Source organism: Liolophura sinensis, chromosome 10 (assembly GCF_032854445.1).
Source record: "Liolophura sinensis isolate JHLJ2023 chromosome 10, CUHK_Ljap_v2, whole genome shotgun sequence".
NCBI classification, from domain to species: Eukaryota; Metazoa; Mollusca; class Polyplacophora; order Chitonida; family Chitonidae; genus Liolophura; species Liolophura sinensis.
In genome coordinates this window covers 30,964,625-30,983,676 of record NC_088304.1, presented here as the reverse complement: position 1 = coordinate 30,983,676, position 19,052 = coordinate 30,964,625, and the positions used below count along the sequence as shown (strand labels likewise).

At 38.1% G+C, this 19,052-nt stretch overlaps 3 protein-coding genes across 3 annotated transcripts in view; 1 reads left to right on the top strand and 2 right to left on the bottom strand.

Annotated features, from left to right (window-relative positions):
• LOC135476534 (sodium- and chloride-dependent GABA transporter ine-like) overlaps positions 1-4,919 on the bottom strand; it is a 31,743-nt gene extending 26,824 nt beyond the window's left edge. Inside the window, exon 1 of the mRNA XM_064756581.1 lies at positions 4,847-4,919. The gene's annotated coding sequence lies outside the window, so the exon portion shown is untranslated. The remainder of the gene's footprint in view (positions 1-4,846) is intronic.
• A 4,653-nt stretch (positions 4,920-9,572) lies between these two features.
• On the bottom strand, positions 9,573-14,955 carry LOC135476215 (BTB/POZ domain-containing adapter for CUL3-mediated RhoA degradation protein 3-like). The gene is made up of 5 exons (XM_064756159.1): positions 14,672-14,955; positions 12,768-13,039; positions 12,445-12,497; positions 12,077-12,275; positions 9,573-10,065 (listed from the first exon to the last, which is right to left on the bottom strand). The coding sequence occupies exons 1-5, from the start codon at positions 14,835-14,837 to the stop codon at positions 9,871-9,873; spliced, it is 885 nt and encodes a 294-aa protein (XP_064612229.1). The 5' UTR covers positions 14,838-14,955; the 3' UTR covers positions 9,573-9,870.
• A 282-nt stretch (positions 14,956-15,237) lies between these two features.
• LOC135476760 (intraflagellar transport protein 20 homolog) lies at positions 15,238-18,336 on the top strand. The gene is made up of 4 exons (XM_064756886.1): positions 15,238-15,376; positions 15,635-15,720; positions 16,538-16,641; positions 17,963-18,336. The coding sequence occupies exons 1-4, from the start codon at positions 15,250-15,252 to the stop codon at positions 18,042-18,044; spliced, it is 399 nt and encodes a 132-aa protein (XP_064612956.1). The 5' UTR covers positions 15,238-15,249; the 3' UTR covers positions 18,045-18,336.
• Positions 18,337-19,052: the final 716 nt, after the last annotated feature.

The following is a 19,052-nucleotide window of genomic DNA, read 5'->3' as shown; positions in this document are numbered from 1 at the left end:
TTGAAGATGTAAGCTTCATAAAACAGGATATGCAGACTATTTCTCTTCACCCCATAGCTCTCAGAATGTTTCTAAATGTTGGTTGCAGAGGCTGTTGAAAAGGTTGAAGAATAACAGTATGCTTCGAAACAGATGTTTTGGGTCCATACTCGCAAAGGCCAATTCCTCACAGTACAAAAGAACTTCAGACAGAATCACTTTGTACTGTTAGGTGGTAATACTGTGACTGGGTGACAAATGTTCCTTCCTGTACAGGAAGATTGTAGTCCACACTACTGTCATTCATGGTGCATATACATGGCCAGCATCTTATACTAACCTATAGCATCAACCCTAGGGCACACCACAGGCTGGGGTAGAGTTACAGTTGAACTGAAACCAGGTTTGGGTAAACACTGAAGCTTATCCTTGATAAGCCTATAGTTGACAAACCAAACCCAATCCGTCAGTACAGGATACATGTAGCTAGAACTTACCAGGCTGTCAAATTTTAAAGGAGAAGAAAACTTTAAAAAATGACACTATGGGGCTAAAAAGAGCACATTTTTTTCTATCTTTTGGTGCCTGCTGCATAATTTTGCGATTTTTCATTGCCATACACGTAAAGTCTGAAAACAGCGAAGCTGGCATAAATCGCTGAGTCCATGATGTCCTCCATCTTTAACACCCTGTAATTTATGCTGGGGGTGTGTTTCCTCTCAGCCAATGAGAGTCTTTAAACTGCCGGCTTGTTCATGTAAACTCGGAACCTACATCCAACATTCCAGTTTTCCGATTGTCATGCGAAAAACGAACTGTACTGTTCGCTGCCTTCTGGAAGAAGAGTTCTACAGAAATGTACGAATTGCACTTCGGCGGTTTCCGACGGCAATTCTCCTTCTAACACAGAAGACTTCAGGACTAGTTCTTAGGCAAAATGGAGTCGCCCACAGCAGATTTTGGCTCTGACTTTATTTATAATTTATCAACTTGAGGTACAAATTAGAATTTGTTTTGTGGCATGCAGTTGCGAGGAAATGCATACTCTTTTCAATGGAATTTGATTGATATTTAAATTTTCTTCTCCTTTAAAAGAGATGTAACTGAACACACAACCTAGCTTTAATAATGGCCAGTAGAGGCTTTGACAACTCTTTCCCAAATTACACTCCCAACATATTACTGTATTTCATGTAAAGTTTGGTAGGTAAAAAAATGGGACATTCAAGAGCACAAAAAGGCCTTAAAATTATACCTTTTGATATCAACAATTCAGTGTTTCTGATTATAGAAATAAATTGAACTCAATTCACAAAAAACTCTGGCGTGACCCTATAAGCCAGGCGGATGAATAAATCAGAATCAAGCGAAATATGTCAGTTTAAAAATGCTAAAATAAGTGTTCATACATGTATTTATACAAACACATCAAGTTAATTGATGAAGAAGCTGACAGCTTTATAAATCTCAATATTTTACCCAGCAGGCTAATAATAAGGAACTTTAAAAAAATTTTAAGAAAGAAAAAGAAAACTAAGAAGTGTAGCAGTGAGTGTTTTTAGAAATCTTGTTTTGGTTTGGAGTATACATGCACCTGCTGGGCAGAGTGACACAACTCCCACCGTGATCTGATATACAAGCACTTGTGTACATGTCGTAATTGGCCTATCAACTTTCTATGTTACAGAACCTTACATGTTAACAAAACATTCTAAAGGTGAGTTTCTGAAATGTCATCGTAAACTGGATTTACTGATTTTAGTGGTCAGACTTGAATTCCCGGTCATGAAAACACAGACGGCTGAGTGTGCATGCACATCCGGGACAAGCTCAGTTTTTTGTCCATGCATACCGGCTATATATACTCCAAATGACCTCAAATTTCACTCCCAAAAGTGCATTTTTAGAGGCAAATAAATGTCACAAAATATTATTTTTGGTGCTACAACATACAATTTTCGAAGAACATCATCCTATGTTCCAAGCAAACCTCTCTATCACCTTTCTAAAGTCAACAGAACTTTAGAAATCAGGAAAAATGGGCAAAGTCATGGACATTATGGTCATTTATTTTTTAGGGTACATGAAGAATTCCTCAGGATGGCATTGAACCCAAATCAATGATATATGTTAATATACTTATTTAGTCACACATGGATTTTGGTACATAAATGGCCACCATGCTGACATAGTTATGGGAATTCATGAACGTTCCTGATTTGTCATATCAGCACATTGTACTTCACCCTCCAGGCTACATGTACATGCTTAAGTTCTTACCTGAAGCTGTTCAGTGTTAAGATCAAAAATGGAGTGAAAAACTGTCATCTCCACAAAGCTCTCAAATATCCTTTTTTTTTTTTTTGGATGAATAAGGTTCACCTTTAACTGGTCATACAACAAATCCTGCCTGTGAAATTACCATTTATACATAATAAATATGTAAGAGTTTCATTTTCATTTATTTTCTATTAGTTTGGTTATTATAATTGTCAATGGTTGAACCTATGCATAATGCCTTCCATTTACATGGATATGTATATATACATACGTAAGGCCTAGTTTCCTTGAGGCAGCTGTCTAATGAAGTCGAACAAAAAAAATACTGAACATCGTTGTTTCACATTTTAAAGCATCACAACACAGACCTGTGGCAGTGACTATACAACTGCTTAATGACATCTCTTCTTAACGATGTTCTATCCATCAGCAGATTTCAGGAATGATTAAATCAAAGGCGTTTACAATGTGAAGATGTGCTTATGTAGACATGTACAGTAGAGATAGAGCAAGAGGCCAAATACATGGGCATGTAGTCTTATGGGACATCAAAACATTTTCTACTTTACTTATTTATTTTTTTATGATTGGTGTTTTATGCCGCACTCAAGAATATTTCACTTATACCATGGCGCTAAGCATTATGGTTGGAGGAAACTAGGCAAAGCCCGGGGGGGGGGGGGGGGGGGGGCTGGGGGGGACTTACAACCGTCCACTGGTTGCTGGCTGACCTTCCCACCTACGACAGCAGAGGGAGCCAGCATGAGCTGGACTTAAACTCACTACATTGGTGAGATGCTCCTGGGTCATTGCGCCATGCTAGCATACGAACCATCTTGGCCACAAGGCCTCTTTTTGCGCTTAAGAAAGAAGAGTTTAACTCCACCTTCCATGCTGTTGTTGAGCATGAGTAGATCAATGTTACCGCACTTTAAATCGATTTCTCCTACATGCTTCCAATCCAGTCTCCTATATTCATAGGAGGGCTCACTCAGAAACTGACCGTGCTACCATTCCACCACCCCCAACGCCATCAAATCACCCCCACCCCACCCCGCCACCGTAATAACAAGGCTAAATACACCCCCACCTGCCCCACCACACACCTATTTCCCAGAGTAAAGTAAAGTAAACTTTGAGAGAGCATATATTACACTTCCCCATGAGGAGAAAAAAAATCGTCACGGTTTTCGTCACATCAGCTAGATTGCATGAAAAAATAAACCAGGATATAGTTAGTCCCATTTGTTTACAGGCTGTATCTAAAATGAGACCAGTGCAGACCACCTGAGACCAGTTCCATCAAGTTGTCCGTCGGAAATCTGCAGCAAGGTTTTTGAGGGGTGTGGACAGACTAACGTCAGAAAAGATCCCGAATTATGAACCCCTAATCCGAGGTTGCTCTGATGTTAAGTTAGCCAAAAATTTTGTTCTGTCAAGGATGGCTCCAAACCCATGCCAGAGCGCTTTCTATTTAAAAACCTCAAAAATATCCTCATTTGCATGGGCCAGGAAGTCCTTGGTGATGCTCCCAAAGACACATTATTTGTCCCATGTTAATTTTGTCAGAATAGGGCGTCTCAAAAACACTGAGACACATACTCCTCTGGCTAAACCTATGATCCTCATTCCAATTTGCACACACTGTATCCTGTATTTGGGTAAATTAGTTTTCAGCACACATTAAGCCTACTGGATATATGTGTTGTACGCTAGTCCAACTAGATGGACTAAAATTTTGACATTCCCCATAATACTGAGTCAATGTTACGACAAACACCAGAAATTTCAAGTTAAATAACTGAATCCATCTGGACGGACTAGATCAGTGCAAGAATGAACTAGACTATATGATATCTACATGCACCTAGGCCTATAGCTTAAAACTGGTGTTGGGTGGGAGGGGGGAGTTTGGGGTCAATCTGAGTGCAAGTGTGTTAAGAATGCTTTGACATACTACACTCGGGTATCATACAAACCACTTGTCTAAAAGGCTACTGGCTGGTTGATCGATCTTGCCTGCCACAAGCATGCACGTGTACCAAAAGCACTTCTCAGTAAACAAAAAAGGTAGACCAAAACTAAGCTGGACGTTCCTACCGCAATGTCCACCTTCGGTCATACACACTTCCACGCGAACAATATCATTTAAAAAAAAATGCCTCGAACCCGGTTTTTTAAGTGAAATTGTCCGCGTTAAAGTGTACATGACGTTACGGTAGGAACGTCTGGCTTAGCCTTGAGCTATAAAATCAAGACGATGACTTGCATATTTCCGATCCGTTCTTCCACTGTAATGGTAACACCTAGAAACCGCCCAAGGCTTTAACATACCGCACTCAAGTTTTAACCATGTGTTCATATGCAAAGCTAAGTAAGGCTCTGATGAAATGTAAATTGAAATTTCATGCCAGTGCCATCGAAGTTGACCCGAGACTGCATAAGAAAGAGCAAGCTTTCAAAGGTAGCATATTTTTTCGAAGGCACCTACGAAACATGAGGATATCAGTTTTGTTCACAAGTCAATCTGCAGGCCAATGTATGGATAATAATACCACACACACGAGACAGTCCTGTGGGTACTCACCCGTCCGACGACAGATAGATCTCTAAATTTGCCGCTGTCACTTCCACGCACCGCGTGTTTTGTCTGTTGTTAGTGATGCCAAAGTCACGTGGTCTACCCGCTGACCTCGTTCATTCAAAAGGAACCGCCTATACTTCATTGCATTTTTTGATTTATAGGTCAAGTCAAATTAGGCAAATCAAGAAAATATACGAAACAGAGACAGTTAATATGGCTTTTCCCTAGCTATTTACACTTATGGCATATATGTGTCATACTGTAACATTGAGGGCGGTTCAGTAGGTTTTTTTTATAGTACATATTTGTGTATTAGGTAAATTTTAATTGTTAACATTATACCTGTCAAATTCCCCATAGTGCATTTAATTTTGAATATCATTTAAGTGCATCGATTACTGCTTTGACAGTATAGTGACAAAACATTGCTTTCGTCGACCACAATATGTTGCATATCTGGAGGGGCTGTTATTTGTTATACATTTTATGTTTGTCGACCCTGCATGTGTTTTCTGACAAATATATGTAGTAACTCACACCATGTACGTGTATATGCAGGCCGTTGACAACACATGCAGGTAATACGTAACCTTCATTGTTTGAAACTTTGTTTATGTAGTCCACATACCTGTTGGCTACATGTAAGTAAATAGATGTCTAGTCCCCTATAAGCCCATACAAGACACTATTTTGCTTTCAGAACGAGAATGTTTACTGTTTATGTTTCATATTCCACATCAGTTTATTGGCTGATTAAAGAGTGTAGGTGTACACGGCTGAATATTTCCATTTGCATGTGCTCTTTAAATGTACACTGTAATATAGGCCTACATAGGTACATCCTGAAGACGGTCATGCCCAAGGTCAGGATTGAACCCACATCTCACTCAGGATGAGGTCATAAAAACAAGAGCCATGTATGCAGTGATTTCCTTTATAAGTGCAACTCAATTCTCATATTCTTGAACAACCACTCGTGACACAAACTGAAGGAAATTGTAATTTCTGGTGTTCATGAATTCCTGAAAAGAAACTTTAATTTTCTTTATCATATGAATTAACCTGCTGCTGCAGGAAATTTATAAACTATGTGATAGTCTATACACATGTAGCTACTTCCTGCAAGTAGGCCAGCTATAATATATGGCATAAATATACAGGCCTGACCCCAACTACGAGCCACATTTAGCTGTGATATATAGGTCAACACATCACAGCATTTCCCTTTCCCAGAAAAGCAGTTTCTACAGAAACAAAGCTGTATATCAGTTTATTTATCATTTATTTGTTTAGTGTTTTACTCCAGTTGTACTCAAGAATATTTCACTTATACCACAGCAGCCTGCATCATAATGGTGGGAGGAAACCAGAAGAGCCTATTCCCCACCTATGGCCAGAGAGGAAGGAGCATGTTAAAGCTGTATACTTACATAGTTTACCAGAGTGAACTTGGTTCAGAGTACACGAATATGGGCCTATGTATATTAAATAAGATTCATTGATTTTGTTGTTTTTAATTAATAAACTGAACTAAGTAGTTCAGTCAAATCTGACATTTTCTCCCTCCTTGTTACGGGGTAAGGTTTTATATACGGTACTGTGATAAACAATAACAGTAGTCCTACATCTATCTATTTAAAATTGATACATAATAACACAGAAAAAATAATTTGACCTTCACTGATATCAGAATGATTGTATTTCACCTTCAGTTTAGCATTTTTCAGTTGACACAGTCTGCTAGAGTCTGACTGATTCACTCACCATTATGGGCCACTTTAGATTTCTTGTGTACGTGTAGTTTGATTAATTTCTTAACAGATAAAGTACAGTATTGATATCAAAAGTATCATGTTATGGCCTTTATTTGCTTCAGAAAATGCAGTTTTACACAACAAGCTTTAGGTGAAATATTAATAATCATTTACAATTCTTGTACTCTTCAGAGATAGATATGATGATTTAAAGAGTTTGAATTAAAAATGTTGCATGCTCAAATAACTGCATGTTAACAGTTAATATAACAAAATATATGGTCTATAGAGGAATGTTATGACAACAGACATACATCTATTTATTTATTTATTTATTTGATGGGTGTTTTACATTGTACTGATGAATATTTCACTTATACGATGGCGGCCAGCATTATGGTGGGAGGAAACTGGGCAAAGCCCGGGGGAAACTCGCAACCATCTGCAGGTTGCTGCAAGACCAACATACATATAATAATTATGTATTGACAATTCCAATAGCTTATATCAAACTTCAGTTGACTAAATGGGAAAGGGGTTATCTCCTACTCACTTGGTTTGTTCTCTTGGTTTGCTCACTTTTGTAAAAAGCAAGTAGACCTGTTTCGATCATACAATTCTAAAAATTCAAAGATTCTAAGAAAGGTACCTTTGCTGTCGCTTGGTGCACAGGACTGGAGGGATGAGAGGTTAGAGCAAGAAAACAGGACTGATAGACCATGTGTCAGTATAATGTGACTAGGTGAGGTGTTATGTGTGGCATCTTTGGCATAATGGACTTGCCCTGCCACAACAAGAGACGCTAGGCTCTTTATATACACACACCACATGACTCATTATATGACTGAAATGTACTACATTAAACCCAAACACACACATACCACCTAATTAACCTCCCATCATGTTACACCTACAAACTTTTCCAACACTAAGATATTCACACCATCCTGGTGTAAGGCAAGCTGTCTTCAATGAATGTTGGACTGTGCAAAAGAACTGCATGGGACTGCCTTTTGCCACCAAGGCCCCATGAACAATACGAGGGGGGCAATCCACAAATTCTCTGTCGATGGTCAGGATTGAACCCCAACCTCATGCGATCTATAGATTGACAGACCAGCATCATACACAACTACTCAGGCACATTCCACTTCCAGTCAATCATAGAGGCGTTTAAAGATCAAACTTGTTTGCAACTAAAGGTAAAGAAAATAGACACTCATGTTATAGTATGTCATCTATGTGTGATCAAAATAGTTAGCCAACCCGTCACATGCATATGTAGGACTTTTTTACCTTTAGCAATAAAAGAGTTGGAATTATAAATTCCCAAATAGCCATGCATAAAATTGGAAAGAATTATTTTCCCAGCAAAAAAAAACAAAAGACACAAAGCTTTATAAAACCTAGTAAATAATGATATTATTTTTCAAACTTTTATTGAAGGATATACAAGCTGGAGCTTTGGTTTAACAATAAATATGTCCCACTATGGTGAGCTTGAGGACTGTATGTATAGCTAGTGCTAGTATCTTTCGTTTTTTTATACCATTATTTGTAGTACAAAACGTTCCACAAACAAATCAACACAGTTTTGCATTAAAAACATTTTCATAACACATGTAAATGTATTTTAAACATACAAAGAATAAATACAGCATATGTTCCATATGGTACAACCAATGATTTGCTACATTAAAGACATTAACTTCCATCCATATCTGTGTTTGGTTGCATGCCACATATGATCTGTACAGGGCAAATGAACGTGCAGCATTTTACACTTTAAACATACATACAAACAGCCAAAAGCTCACTCACATCAGCTCATTATAATGTTAATGCCGTAACATAAATCAATTTTGTTTTCTGGTATGGTGTTCCACACTGAGAAGTAAAAAAAAAAAAAAAAAAAAAAAAACTGCACTCATTCCTTTCAATACACTTCAATACATTTCTAGGTGTAGATACACTGTATTCCCAAAATGAAAATATACACAGATGCCAATGGCCATGTTAACAATAAATGTAAGAGTTTCACATCACAGAAAATAAATTGTAGAAGCAATCCACACACGTCAAATCTTCCAATAACTTGACAATATCAATTTCTATTATTTCTTTTTCATTTACGTTGTATAGTTAAGAAAATTTCACTTTCAGAGTCAAGAGAAATTTTTACACAGAGATCACTTCTACAAAGTCAATTTTGACTTACAGTAAATCTTCAACCTTTCCAACTGCTAAAGCACATTTTTTTCAGAGGAATTTAAGCATAGAATTATTATCAAAATGATGCTAAAATGATTCTTTTGTGTCACTAAAGATGCAAGTTTCATAAATCTGTGCAAATTTGTGCTCTACATCGTTTCAAACTATTGGTTGCAGAGGCTGAAAAGGTTTAGGAATTAGGGTAGATCAAAGTTTGAGATGTGATTTAGACCCTTAGTTTCAGGCTGCAGCAGGTAAATTGTAAACATTTAGTGTTAGGTTGAGACAAATATATCAAATTTGAACACCTGTGTCAGACCATAAACTGAATATTATATCAAGGTTTCAGAGCTCAGTTTGCCAAACAGGCCCATGAGTCTTATGTGCATATTACATGTCCCTGTCTGACAGGAACTTGCCGCTGAAGATCTCCCATCCAATTTAAATCAAAAAATCCCAAGGATAATTTTTTCTTTCCAAAACCTTCTTTCCACATCCAGAAATCTTCCAATGGAAAGAGCTTTGTTTATTTATGTGGTTTGTGAAGTTCTAGCAGGTACAAAACTACCAACCTGTAACCATAACGGATTTAGCCAGAATTTTATATCAGGGTATAACATTTCCAATCTTTCTCCTACTTCCTCTCTCTCTTCCATGTCAATTTTGTCAGAATAGGGTGTCTCCAAGACACCGATGAACACCCCGCAGACAAACCTGTGGCATTCTCACAGCAATTTTTCAGAATAATAATAATAATAATAAAAATTAAATGAAAATATTCTTTTTATTTATGATTTGCATGACTTACTAATTAAAGTCAGCTTCCTATTTGTGCAATGTTCATACAGCACGGGACAGCGTCATTCTACAAGTATCACAATTTAATCTCTGTAATACATCATAACTTACATAAAACCTCAATTATATGACACTAGCATGAAAATCCACTATTTCACAATTTCAGTGCCCATGAGACTCAATTTTGATTGACATCATTAGAAAATGTTCAAAACATTTTGAAACTTTCACACAACTTCTTCACAAATGTGATCCTGCCTGGTGTTACTTTCGTCGAGTCCGATCTCCTCTGTCCCGGTCATGGCGTTCTTCAGGTTCATCGTCACTATGGTAACCGCTTACCCCCACAGTGTGCCCCCTGGTGGCCTGCATCAGACTCTCATCTGGGCCTTTGTCTCTGTTCTCGTACAGCAGAACGTTCAAGGTCTCCTCATATATCCTGGCCTCTGGAAATTCAACCTGTATGCAAAAAAGACAAGTTACAAGTTAACAATGCAATAAACTGCCAATCAGTGAGACCATTCTTAGCAGTGACCAGCAGCTGTACAACTTGCTCTGTTGATGAGTGATCAGGATTTTGACCTCTAATCTTTTAACATGGGCCACTTGCTTACAGAGAGACCTGAGTCCAACACAACACTGACGTTTTGCGGTATATCGTAACTAATGTCAATTACCTAAAAATTCCACCACAAAAAGAGTGCTTCTGGAGCCAAATCAATATTGTGAGATATTACCTCTGGTGCTGTAATTCACATTTCTCAGTATGATACACATTAGTCATCCTACCTTACAGACACCTCTCAAAACACGTTTCTAAAATCAATACAACCCAGAGTCTAGAATGATGAGCAAGGTTTGGGAGTCGTACCATCGGTGTCAAACGGGCTGCCACACCATACAGAGAAGACTGTAAAGCATCATGTTTTCTCGTCTGCTGGCCTCCCCTATTGCTGCTACAATGAATTACTGCACACTATGGTGTGACACCTGCCAATGTCAAACTTTAACATGAACATTTCAAGGAAACTAATGCTTGCGAACTTCTAGGCTATCAACATTGTAAAACATTGTTTCACATCACATTTGGAAACTTAACAGGGAAAAACAACTTTGGTTATCCTGATTGGACAAAATTGCTCACAAAGAACTTTCCCGCTGCTCCCCACATCTGAACTCTACCTTCAAATGGCTACAGTAAACGTATATTTACTCCGCAGGTTCAAGTGCTTGATGTGCTCATTCCTGTCCAAAATTCTTTAACTATAGTTATGGCCCTTGGTCAGCTTCAAATGCAAAACTCTCTTTCATCAATAAAAATATGTTCATTGGAGGTAATCTGACATTTCCCCCTGCCAAAACAGAACCCTAATTTAAAGTTTCTCTCACGCTTTCAGTGGAAGTTTTACTTTTTATGTACATGTAGGTGTTAACTTCTTTAAAACCCATACCTTTTTCATAAGCCAGAATTAAAAAAAAAAAACCCTCTCAACCTACCCTGCTTTCTCTGTTGACTTTGGTTAGCTACCCTAAAGAAGGAGTTTTTGAAGCATCATTTAGTTTAAGTTAATAAAAAGAAGTAAAAAGAGAAAGCTGACAAAACCACCCATCCATCTTACATGATACCACACACCAAATGAAAACAACTACACTCATGATATTGACTGAGAGACAGTTGTGTAATAACATACTCAGGATATTTTCTCTTAAATGATGGAAGTCATTTTATAAGTGGAGAAAACATTTGCCCAGGGTAGAGATGCTGAAGAACTTTCCCAGAAGTGACATACAAAATTTCACATATATATATTAGGAAGACACGTGATCTTCAAATAATGCAAGACCTTACAGGCCCTTTCAACAGCTTATTGTCACCAAGAACCCTGTGAATAGTCAGAGTGGGGAATGCACAAATTTCCTGTGCAATGCAAACAACTACTGGCATGGATTACAAATTCTGCTTATAAACAAGACCAGAGGGGCTTACAAAGCAGCTGCCACAATGCTGCATAAAGTGTGCAGCAGCTGTGACAATGCTGGATAAAGTGCATTTGCAATCTATGTCAGCTTTGGAATATACATGTATTACACCAGAAGTAATGGACTTCCCATTACCCTGAATATTACATCAAGAGGAAAATATGATTTCATGGTGAAACTGACCTCATGATAATAACAGCTCTCTTTCATAATATGGAAGTGATTGTACCAAAAGATATACTTTCAACGTCCTGTACAAATTCTTTTGAGGCAAAAGTTACAGTTAAGTCTGCTAGCTTGAAAGTGAAGCCATTCCAGGCCTTCATCTTGTTTTCAAGCATGCGTGTGATCATTACACACCTTCAAATCGACTTTAATTTTGTCAGGTGTAGTCTTACTAGCACAACTGGTGTTTGTCTCAGGTGTGTGGTAAGTAGGGGACTGTGATAGCACACCTCAAATTTGAAAGCCGGCATTAGTAATTTCTTACCTTTGTATGCTTTTTGTCTGTGCCATAGACAATGGAAGTGCAGCACACCTCTGCAATTTTCTGTCCATGTCCATAAAATGACCAACAACATATCTCATTGCTCCCTATCACATCTTTTACAGAGAGCACTCTGTCCTTGAAGCGTAACGATAATTTGTCAAATAGTTCCAAGTTCTTCAGTAAGTTGTCATCTGACTGACTGAAACGTAAAAGTAAAGAACAATCAGTTTCCTTGCATACATGTACAACTTCTTTTATTCACTACTGTGAGTGACTCAGGTTCTTAATTCCTTTTCCCCTTCTATATACCTGAAACGCCTACATTACTGAATTATGAAAGACTACATATAAGACAATGCACGACTTACTTTGTGTACGAGTATTTGTTGTTGTGCCTGTTACACATGAGTTTCACAATTGGCTGAAAAATAAAAAAAAATAAACTTTAAGTTAAAATATTTACTTTTAAATATCAGTCTTTCAAATTGGAATCTCAACCAAATCCAACATTTCAAACTACCCTGTGGTCCCTTCTATTTCTGTTAACTACTAGTTGTGTATCCTTAGTTAAGGCTTTCAAAACTTCCTTAATAGATACATGTAAATTACATTCAAGATTTAATCATTTTGTTTTCCAAAATATCACCTTATCTCCTGAGACAATTTCCAGGGCAGCACATTCTTAAATTACCTTTGTTGATGTTGTAACTATTGACTGTTCTTCCCTAGGGGAGGTAATCAGGGGTACACGGCAGATTGGTTCCACTTCATCGGGTTTCTTTTTGTACCGTTTTTCATCTTCTTGCTCTATAATGGTCATTAGTTCCTGGACACAGTAATATTTGGCTTCCTGAAGCAGTTCTCTCAGCTCCCTACGGGTCTCTGGCAGCGGTACACTTCCATCCCGCAAAAAGTTCAATATGGCGCCAAAGTGTTTGCCACATCTGTCAATTAGGATCCAGCCTGTAAGGACACAAAAATTAGCTAAAGTATGAATATTTATAAGACGTTATCAAATGAACTAAAGAATGGAAAATAGTTACTAACTTCAATGTGTTCAAATGATATATCAAGACAATACAATTCCGAAAAATTTAAAAACCATATGCCACTACAACAAGATCTAAATCAGCTTCATGCATATATGGTGATGGTGCTCTCGAAAATCACTGCGTAAGGGCAACTGTAGGTGTAGTTCTAAGGGGGCTATGTTTACCCATGCAGGATTTTCAGTTTTCAATCCGCTAATTAAGCCCTAGCAATATATATGTAATTTACATATATATTGCTAAACAAATAGTCCCATAGGCCTACTGTGGACTTATAACCCTTGATAAACATAATACATGTATATTGTCTATGTAAGCATGTACATCTGGGATTAAGGTCGCACTTAACAATTTTGGAGTCATTTGAAGATGAGGAGTCATGATGTATTTGTACTAATATTGTGTCTTCTTGTGGCAGGCCAAGTCCATGCCACCAAAGTGCTACCGCAAATGAAGTATCATTCCAAAGACAAAATATCACCCAACCCAGTCATATTACACTGACACTTGGCCTGCAGTTTGGTTTCCTTGCTTTAACCTTTCATTGTTGAGTGCCAAGTGAGGCAGCAACAAGTATATATAGTATAGCCCTGGATGACTATGCCACGCTCTTTTATATTTGTTCTGATGCTCGCGTCGTCAAGACTGCGCCCCCTTTGCCGCGCTGGGAAGAATTGTAAAATTTTGGAAAGCAGCTGATTACTAACCTACCACGCCCGCCCAGTCACTCCTTTACAATGCTTAGGGTCCTGACTGTTAAAATCCCGAGATGTTGATGATCCCAAAATATCCATTCGATGCTACTGCTGTAGTTATGATGTCCTTTTGTTGTTATACGATCATCGATGGCTGGTTTTAGTCCCCTTGACATCAGATGTACAAATCATACGCCAGGGAACCAAACTAGAGCATGTGCTGTTCTTTTAACATGCGTGACCTCCACAAATGCGGCCAGTATAGGTCAGCCATTTCGAATCCAGCTACCTTTCGGCGTATGCACATCGTGTAAATGGCAGCCATTTCGTAAATGAAAAGTGAGCAGAGATGCTGCACTTTAATAAATATAAATGGATGTTTACTTTTTGGGATGATTGACATCTCAGCATTTTAACAAGCACGTGCCCTAGGACTCTTAAGCATTGTAAAGGAATGACTGGGTAATGGGTTAGTAATTGACTGCTTTCCAAAATTGTACAATTCTTCCCACCGGAGAGAATGGGACCCAGACATGACTACGTGAGCGTCAGAACAAATATAAAAGAGCATGATGTAGTCATCCTGGTCTACAACAAGTACCATTTGCAAAGTCTTTGGTATGACCCCACCCAGGTTTGATCCCGGATCTCCCGATGTTACTGAAGCGGTAACATGTCTATTGTTTTCCAAGAAAACTGTTGGCTAAGGTAGCCCTGGATGGCTAGCTATCACATCCTTTTTTTTTATAGTCATCCAGAGATAAGGTTTTGTCCTACATGTTGATATGTGCCCTCACAAAAATAATTTCTCTGGATGTGAATATGCAGACAAAAACAGATGAAGATTTTACCCTCAGAATCAGTGAGAACCTCCATCCTGCCGCTGAACATTGCTCTCAGCATGGTGTCTTGTTTGGTTAGGGTTCCTATCGTCGTGTAATGCAAGGAACCTCCGACATTTAACTTCACATATTTTGACGAATTCCCCTTGATCACAGTCTTGTGCTCCCCCGACATTTTGAAAGGGATGCTGAATAAAGTTATGAACAAATTAACTAAACAGACGACAGGTTCGTCTGTGGATAACTGGCTACAACACAACGATACAACCTAAAATGACTCAGACATGGGCTTGTACATAAGTACCATTAAAATCTGTTCTAAATTTAGATCTTTCAGACGAGCAGAGCAGGGAGCAGAAATATAGCCGTAAATTCGTATGCATAAATACGGGGTAGCTGTAGAAAACTGCATTTGTTTTAAGAAAATCTTTGGAATGTGACAATGTGTTTATGTTTGGTGTAGTGATATGTGATAAAATTTTTGTTTCTTTGCGATAAAACGAAAATAGCCAACACTAACTTGAAATACCCTTAAGCGGCTGTTAACATGAAGTTAGAATTCCTGGGTCGGAGAAGAAGCAGTAACTATGGCAGACGAAGCACTTGCGAGAGCCGGGCTACATTTTGACGAATTAAATAAAATCAGGGTTCTTGAACCAGAGGTAGCGCAACAGACAGGAGAGTTAAAAGAAGAATGCAAAGAATTTGTGGAAAGTAAGTGTGCCATTATCAGTTTTGGAGCAGAAATTTGAGCGGGCTAAGAAACATTGTTTCCGTAATCTTGTTGCTGAGCAGTAATAATATGACATGAACAACAACAACATAACAGTAAAGAAACAGAAACTGACATAATTAATTACATTAAAGCAGTCACTCTTACCCCATTAAATGCCACATTACTAACATTAAAGTTACATGTGAGGTTTTGATGTGTGACCATCACTCAGTTGTCATTCTGTTTTCTCTTTTCAGAAATTGTTGATTTTCAGAAGATTGTTGGGTCATTCATTGATGTCGTTGACAATGTGGCAAAAGAAGTGGAGAAGGAGAAAATGAAGGTATCTCTCCTAGTGAATATTACGTTTGCATCTTGATAATGTTTTTTTTTTGTTTTTTTTTTCCATTAAAAATTCATTTCTGTGTGAGTTGTTTTGATAGTATTGAAACCAAAAATCATGACAATGCAGTTGCTGGAGTTAGAGAGAAACAGCCCAAAATGTGTTGTATTTCCAGTAAGAAACATTTACTGCTTTTTAAAAGCGTATTAAAATGTGTAGTAACACTTTCCATGATACAAATTCACGAAGAAAAAAAAAAGGGATATTTTCAGGGTTGCCATCTTATCTGGTTGTCTGATGTGGCCACTCAAAAGTCATTCATCGCCAAGCTCACCAACAGCTATGGTATAGACTCATAAAATGTGACCAATTCTCATGAACAGGTGGGATTGCCCTTGAACCTTTTGGTTTGGCAAGTCTTAAAACAAGTTAGTTAATTACAGAGATCACTCGATTGACGTTGGTTTATATTAGGAAAGGTTTAATGCTTTTGTAAAATGTTCCTTACTGTACATCCAATATATTTGGGGCTTTTTCTCTCCGTAGCTCTCGCAGGTTATGTTGCTTAAATGAGAATTATCTCACACTGTAATTAAACTGAAACCAAAATCTTTTGGAATTCTAAACTAGTCTGAGGTCATTTAGGTCTATATAGTTTCTTCCTACTATTTGTTGAAATATTCCTGTGGAAAAATGTATTATTTGGAATTATGTACTGTTTGAATCTGCCTTGTTCTCCCTTTAACTTTACAAAATTGAGATTGTGTCCATTTGTTATAAAAAATATCCATTGCATCTTCTTTTACTTCAATTCCAGGCAATTGGCGCAAGAAACCTCTTGAAATCCATGGCAAAACAGAGAGAAGCACAAGAACAGCAGTTACAAGCTTTAATAATAGAAAAGAAAATGCAGCTTGAAAGGTTTGTTAAAGAAGAAAGTTATAAAATAATATATTTTAAGAAATGGGTACATAGTGTGTTGATTCGGTCCTAGCCAGATACTGGGAAGCGCTTAGATTTTCCTGGCACCAGTGTTATCACAGCCTTGGTGCTGGTATGTGGTTCTAAGGTCATTTAAATTGCCATCTGCCTTCTGCCAAAGTGTTACATAAATTGAGTTCTCTCTGGGATATCTATCTTCAGATGAAAATCTGTGGGTCACATGTGAGGGAGTTCAGCTTTTGGGAAAGTTACTTGTCAAAGGCAGGTTTATTCTAGGCAGTCTGATTTCCTCCACGTGTGACACCGACTGCCTTTGCACAAGTCAAATGTTCTTGTGCCAACTCAGATAACAGATGAAAATCTGTGGGTCACATGTGAGGAAGTTCAGCTTTTGGGAAAGTTACTTGTCAAAGGCAGGTTTATTCTAGGCAGTCTAATTTCCTCCACGTGTGACACCGACTGCCTTTGCACAAGTCAAATGTTCTTGTGCCACCTCAGATAGCAGATGAAAATCTGTGGGTCACATGTGAGGAAGTTCAGCTTTTGGGAAAGTTACTTGTCAAAGGCAGGTTTATTCTAGGCAGTCTAATTTCCTCCACGTGTGACACCGACTGCCTTTGCACAAGTCAAATGTTCTTGTGCCAACTCAGATAGCAGATGAAAATCTGTGGGTCACATGTGAGGAAGTTCAGCTTTTGGGAAAGTTACTTGTCAAAGGCAGGTTTATTCTAGGCAGTCTAATTTCCTCCATGTGTGACACCGACTGCCTTTGCACAAGTCAAATGTTCTTGTGCCAACTCAGATAGCAGATGAAAATCTGTGGGTCACATGTGAGGAAGTTCAGCTTTTGGGAAAGTTACTTGTCAAAGGCAGGTTTATTCTAGGCAGTCTAATTTCCTCCACGTGTGACACCGACTGCCTTTGCACAAGTCAAATGTTCTTGTGCCAACTCAGATAGCAGATGAACAATCTTCATGCTGGTTTCCTCTGCAGTCTTTTGGGGGAAGGTCTTCCAGCAACCTTCAGATAGTCGTGGGTTTCTCCCAGGCTCTGGCCAGTTTAATGCCATCATAATGCTGACCACCATTGTACATGAACTACATGTATTCTTAAGTATGGCGTAAAACACCAGTCAGACAATTAAGTACGTAACAAACAGTTCATTTTATTTACTTATTTGTGATATTTGTGGGTTAAATTATTCATTTCTTTGAAACCTTGCTTGGTTTGGTATTTCATGAAAAAAAAAATTTTTTTTGTTCTGGATAGAAATGATATAATTTCTCAACTTTTCTTTCAGGTTAAGGATTCAGTATGAGACATTACAGAAGGAAGAAAGCGACCAGAATGACTTCATAGATCAGTTTATTTTGCAAAAGTAAACAGTTGGAAATTGTCAAATTTAAAATTTGTACATAAAATGTAAAATTGGTGTAAAATAATTTTTGTTGTGATATATGTACTATTATCCAGAATACAACATTCCGTCCAAATTACTGTGCTGTTTGTAGAGGTTTTTTTTTTTTTCTTCAGTTTTTTAATAATGACCCGGTTTTCTGCTACCATATACTGCTGGCTGTCGTCGTAGTTGTGAAATATTCTTGAGCATGGCGTAAAACACCAAGCAAAGAAATAAATCAATCAGATTTAAACTAATGTATGCTTGAAAATTGAATTCATGAAGTAGGCAAACATTGGACAGAACTGAGAGGTGTGGATAAAGTTTTATTGGACAGGAGACGAAACTTTGTGTCAAACGGATAAAATTGAACACTAATTATACACTGCATTTTGATATGTCAACTACTGTGGTAAACAGGTACCCCAAAGTATTGATTCCAGTAAGCATGAGAATAGCCCTGTGGTTATGGTTCTGTCCCAGCCTCAGGCAAACGAGCTTTCGAGATTACAGTGCCGCCGCTGTTCGTGAAGGCCTGGTGGTAAAAAGCTCTCAACACTGTCCCAGGGCCATTCAGTTGATCTTGCATGAAGTTTATTTGTTTCCACCAATATGGCAGACACATTGAGCTTATTTTGGGGGTAAAAATAGGTGTCTCACATCTGTCAAACTTCATCAGTTGCTTGCCAGAAGACCGACTGAGCATTTGAGTTTCCTCCATACGTGAGATTGATATTTTTGAGTACACTTAATGTGTTAACTCCAATCAGTCAATCTTGGTACCTTCATGCTGGCATTAAGATGATGTCCTGTTGAAAAAGAAACGTTGTGTGACATAATTATTTTTAGAATTAAAATACATGTATGTGGGATAGCCTTCTAGCAACCTGCATATGGAGTGGGTTTCCCCAGGCTCTGCCCAATTTCCTCCCACCATAATGCTGCTCACCGTCGTTTAAGTAAAATATTCTTGAATGAGGCTTAAAACACT

What these genes read in the sequence shown, in the direction of transcription:
- LOC135476215 (XM_064756159.1), bottom strand. Translation starts at nt 14,837, where the DNA reads ATGTCGGGGGAGCACAAGACTGTGATCAAGGGGAATTCGTCAAAATAT. An exon ending in AACAAATACTCGTACACAAA is followed by an intron (nt 12,276 to 12,444) that starts GTAAGTCGTGCA and finishes TTTACGTTTCAG; the next exon opens with TCAGTCAGATGACAACTTAC. An exon ending in CAGACAAAAAGCATACAAAG is followed by an intron (nt 10,066 to 12,076) that starts GTAAGAAATTAC and finishes TTTTGCATACAG; the next exon opens with GTTGAATTTCCAGAGGCCAG.
- LOC135476760 (XM_064756886.1), top strand. Translation starts at nt 15,250, where the DNA reads ATGGCAGACGAAGCACTTGCGAGAGCCGGGCTACATTTTGACGAATTA. An exon ending in TGGAGAAGGAGAAAATGAAG is followed by an intron (nt 15,721 to 16,537) that starts GTATCTCTCCTA and finishes CTTCAATTCCAG; the next exon opens with GCAATTGGCGCAAGAAACCT. An exon ending in AAGAAAATGCAGCTTGAAAG is followed by an intron (nt 16,642 to 17,962) that starts GTTTGTTAAAGA and finishes CTTTTCTTTCAG; the next exon opens with GTTAAGGATTCAGTATGAGA.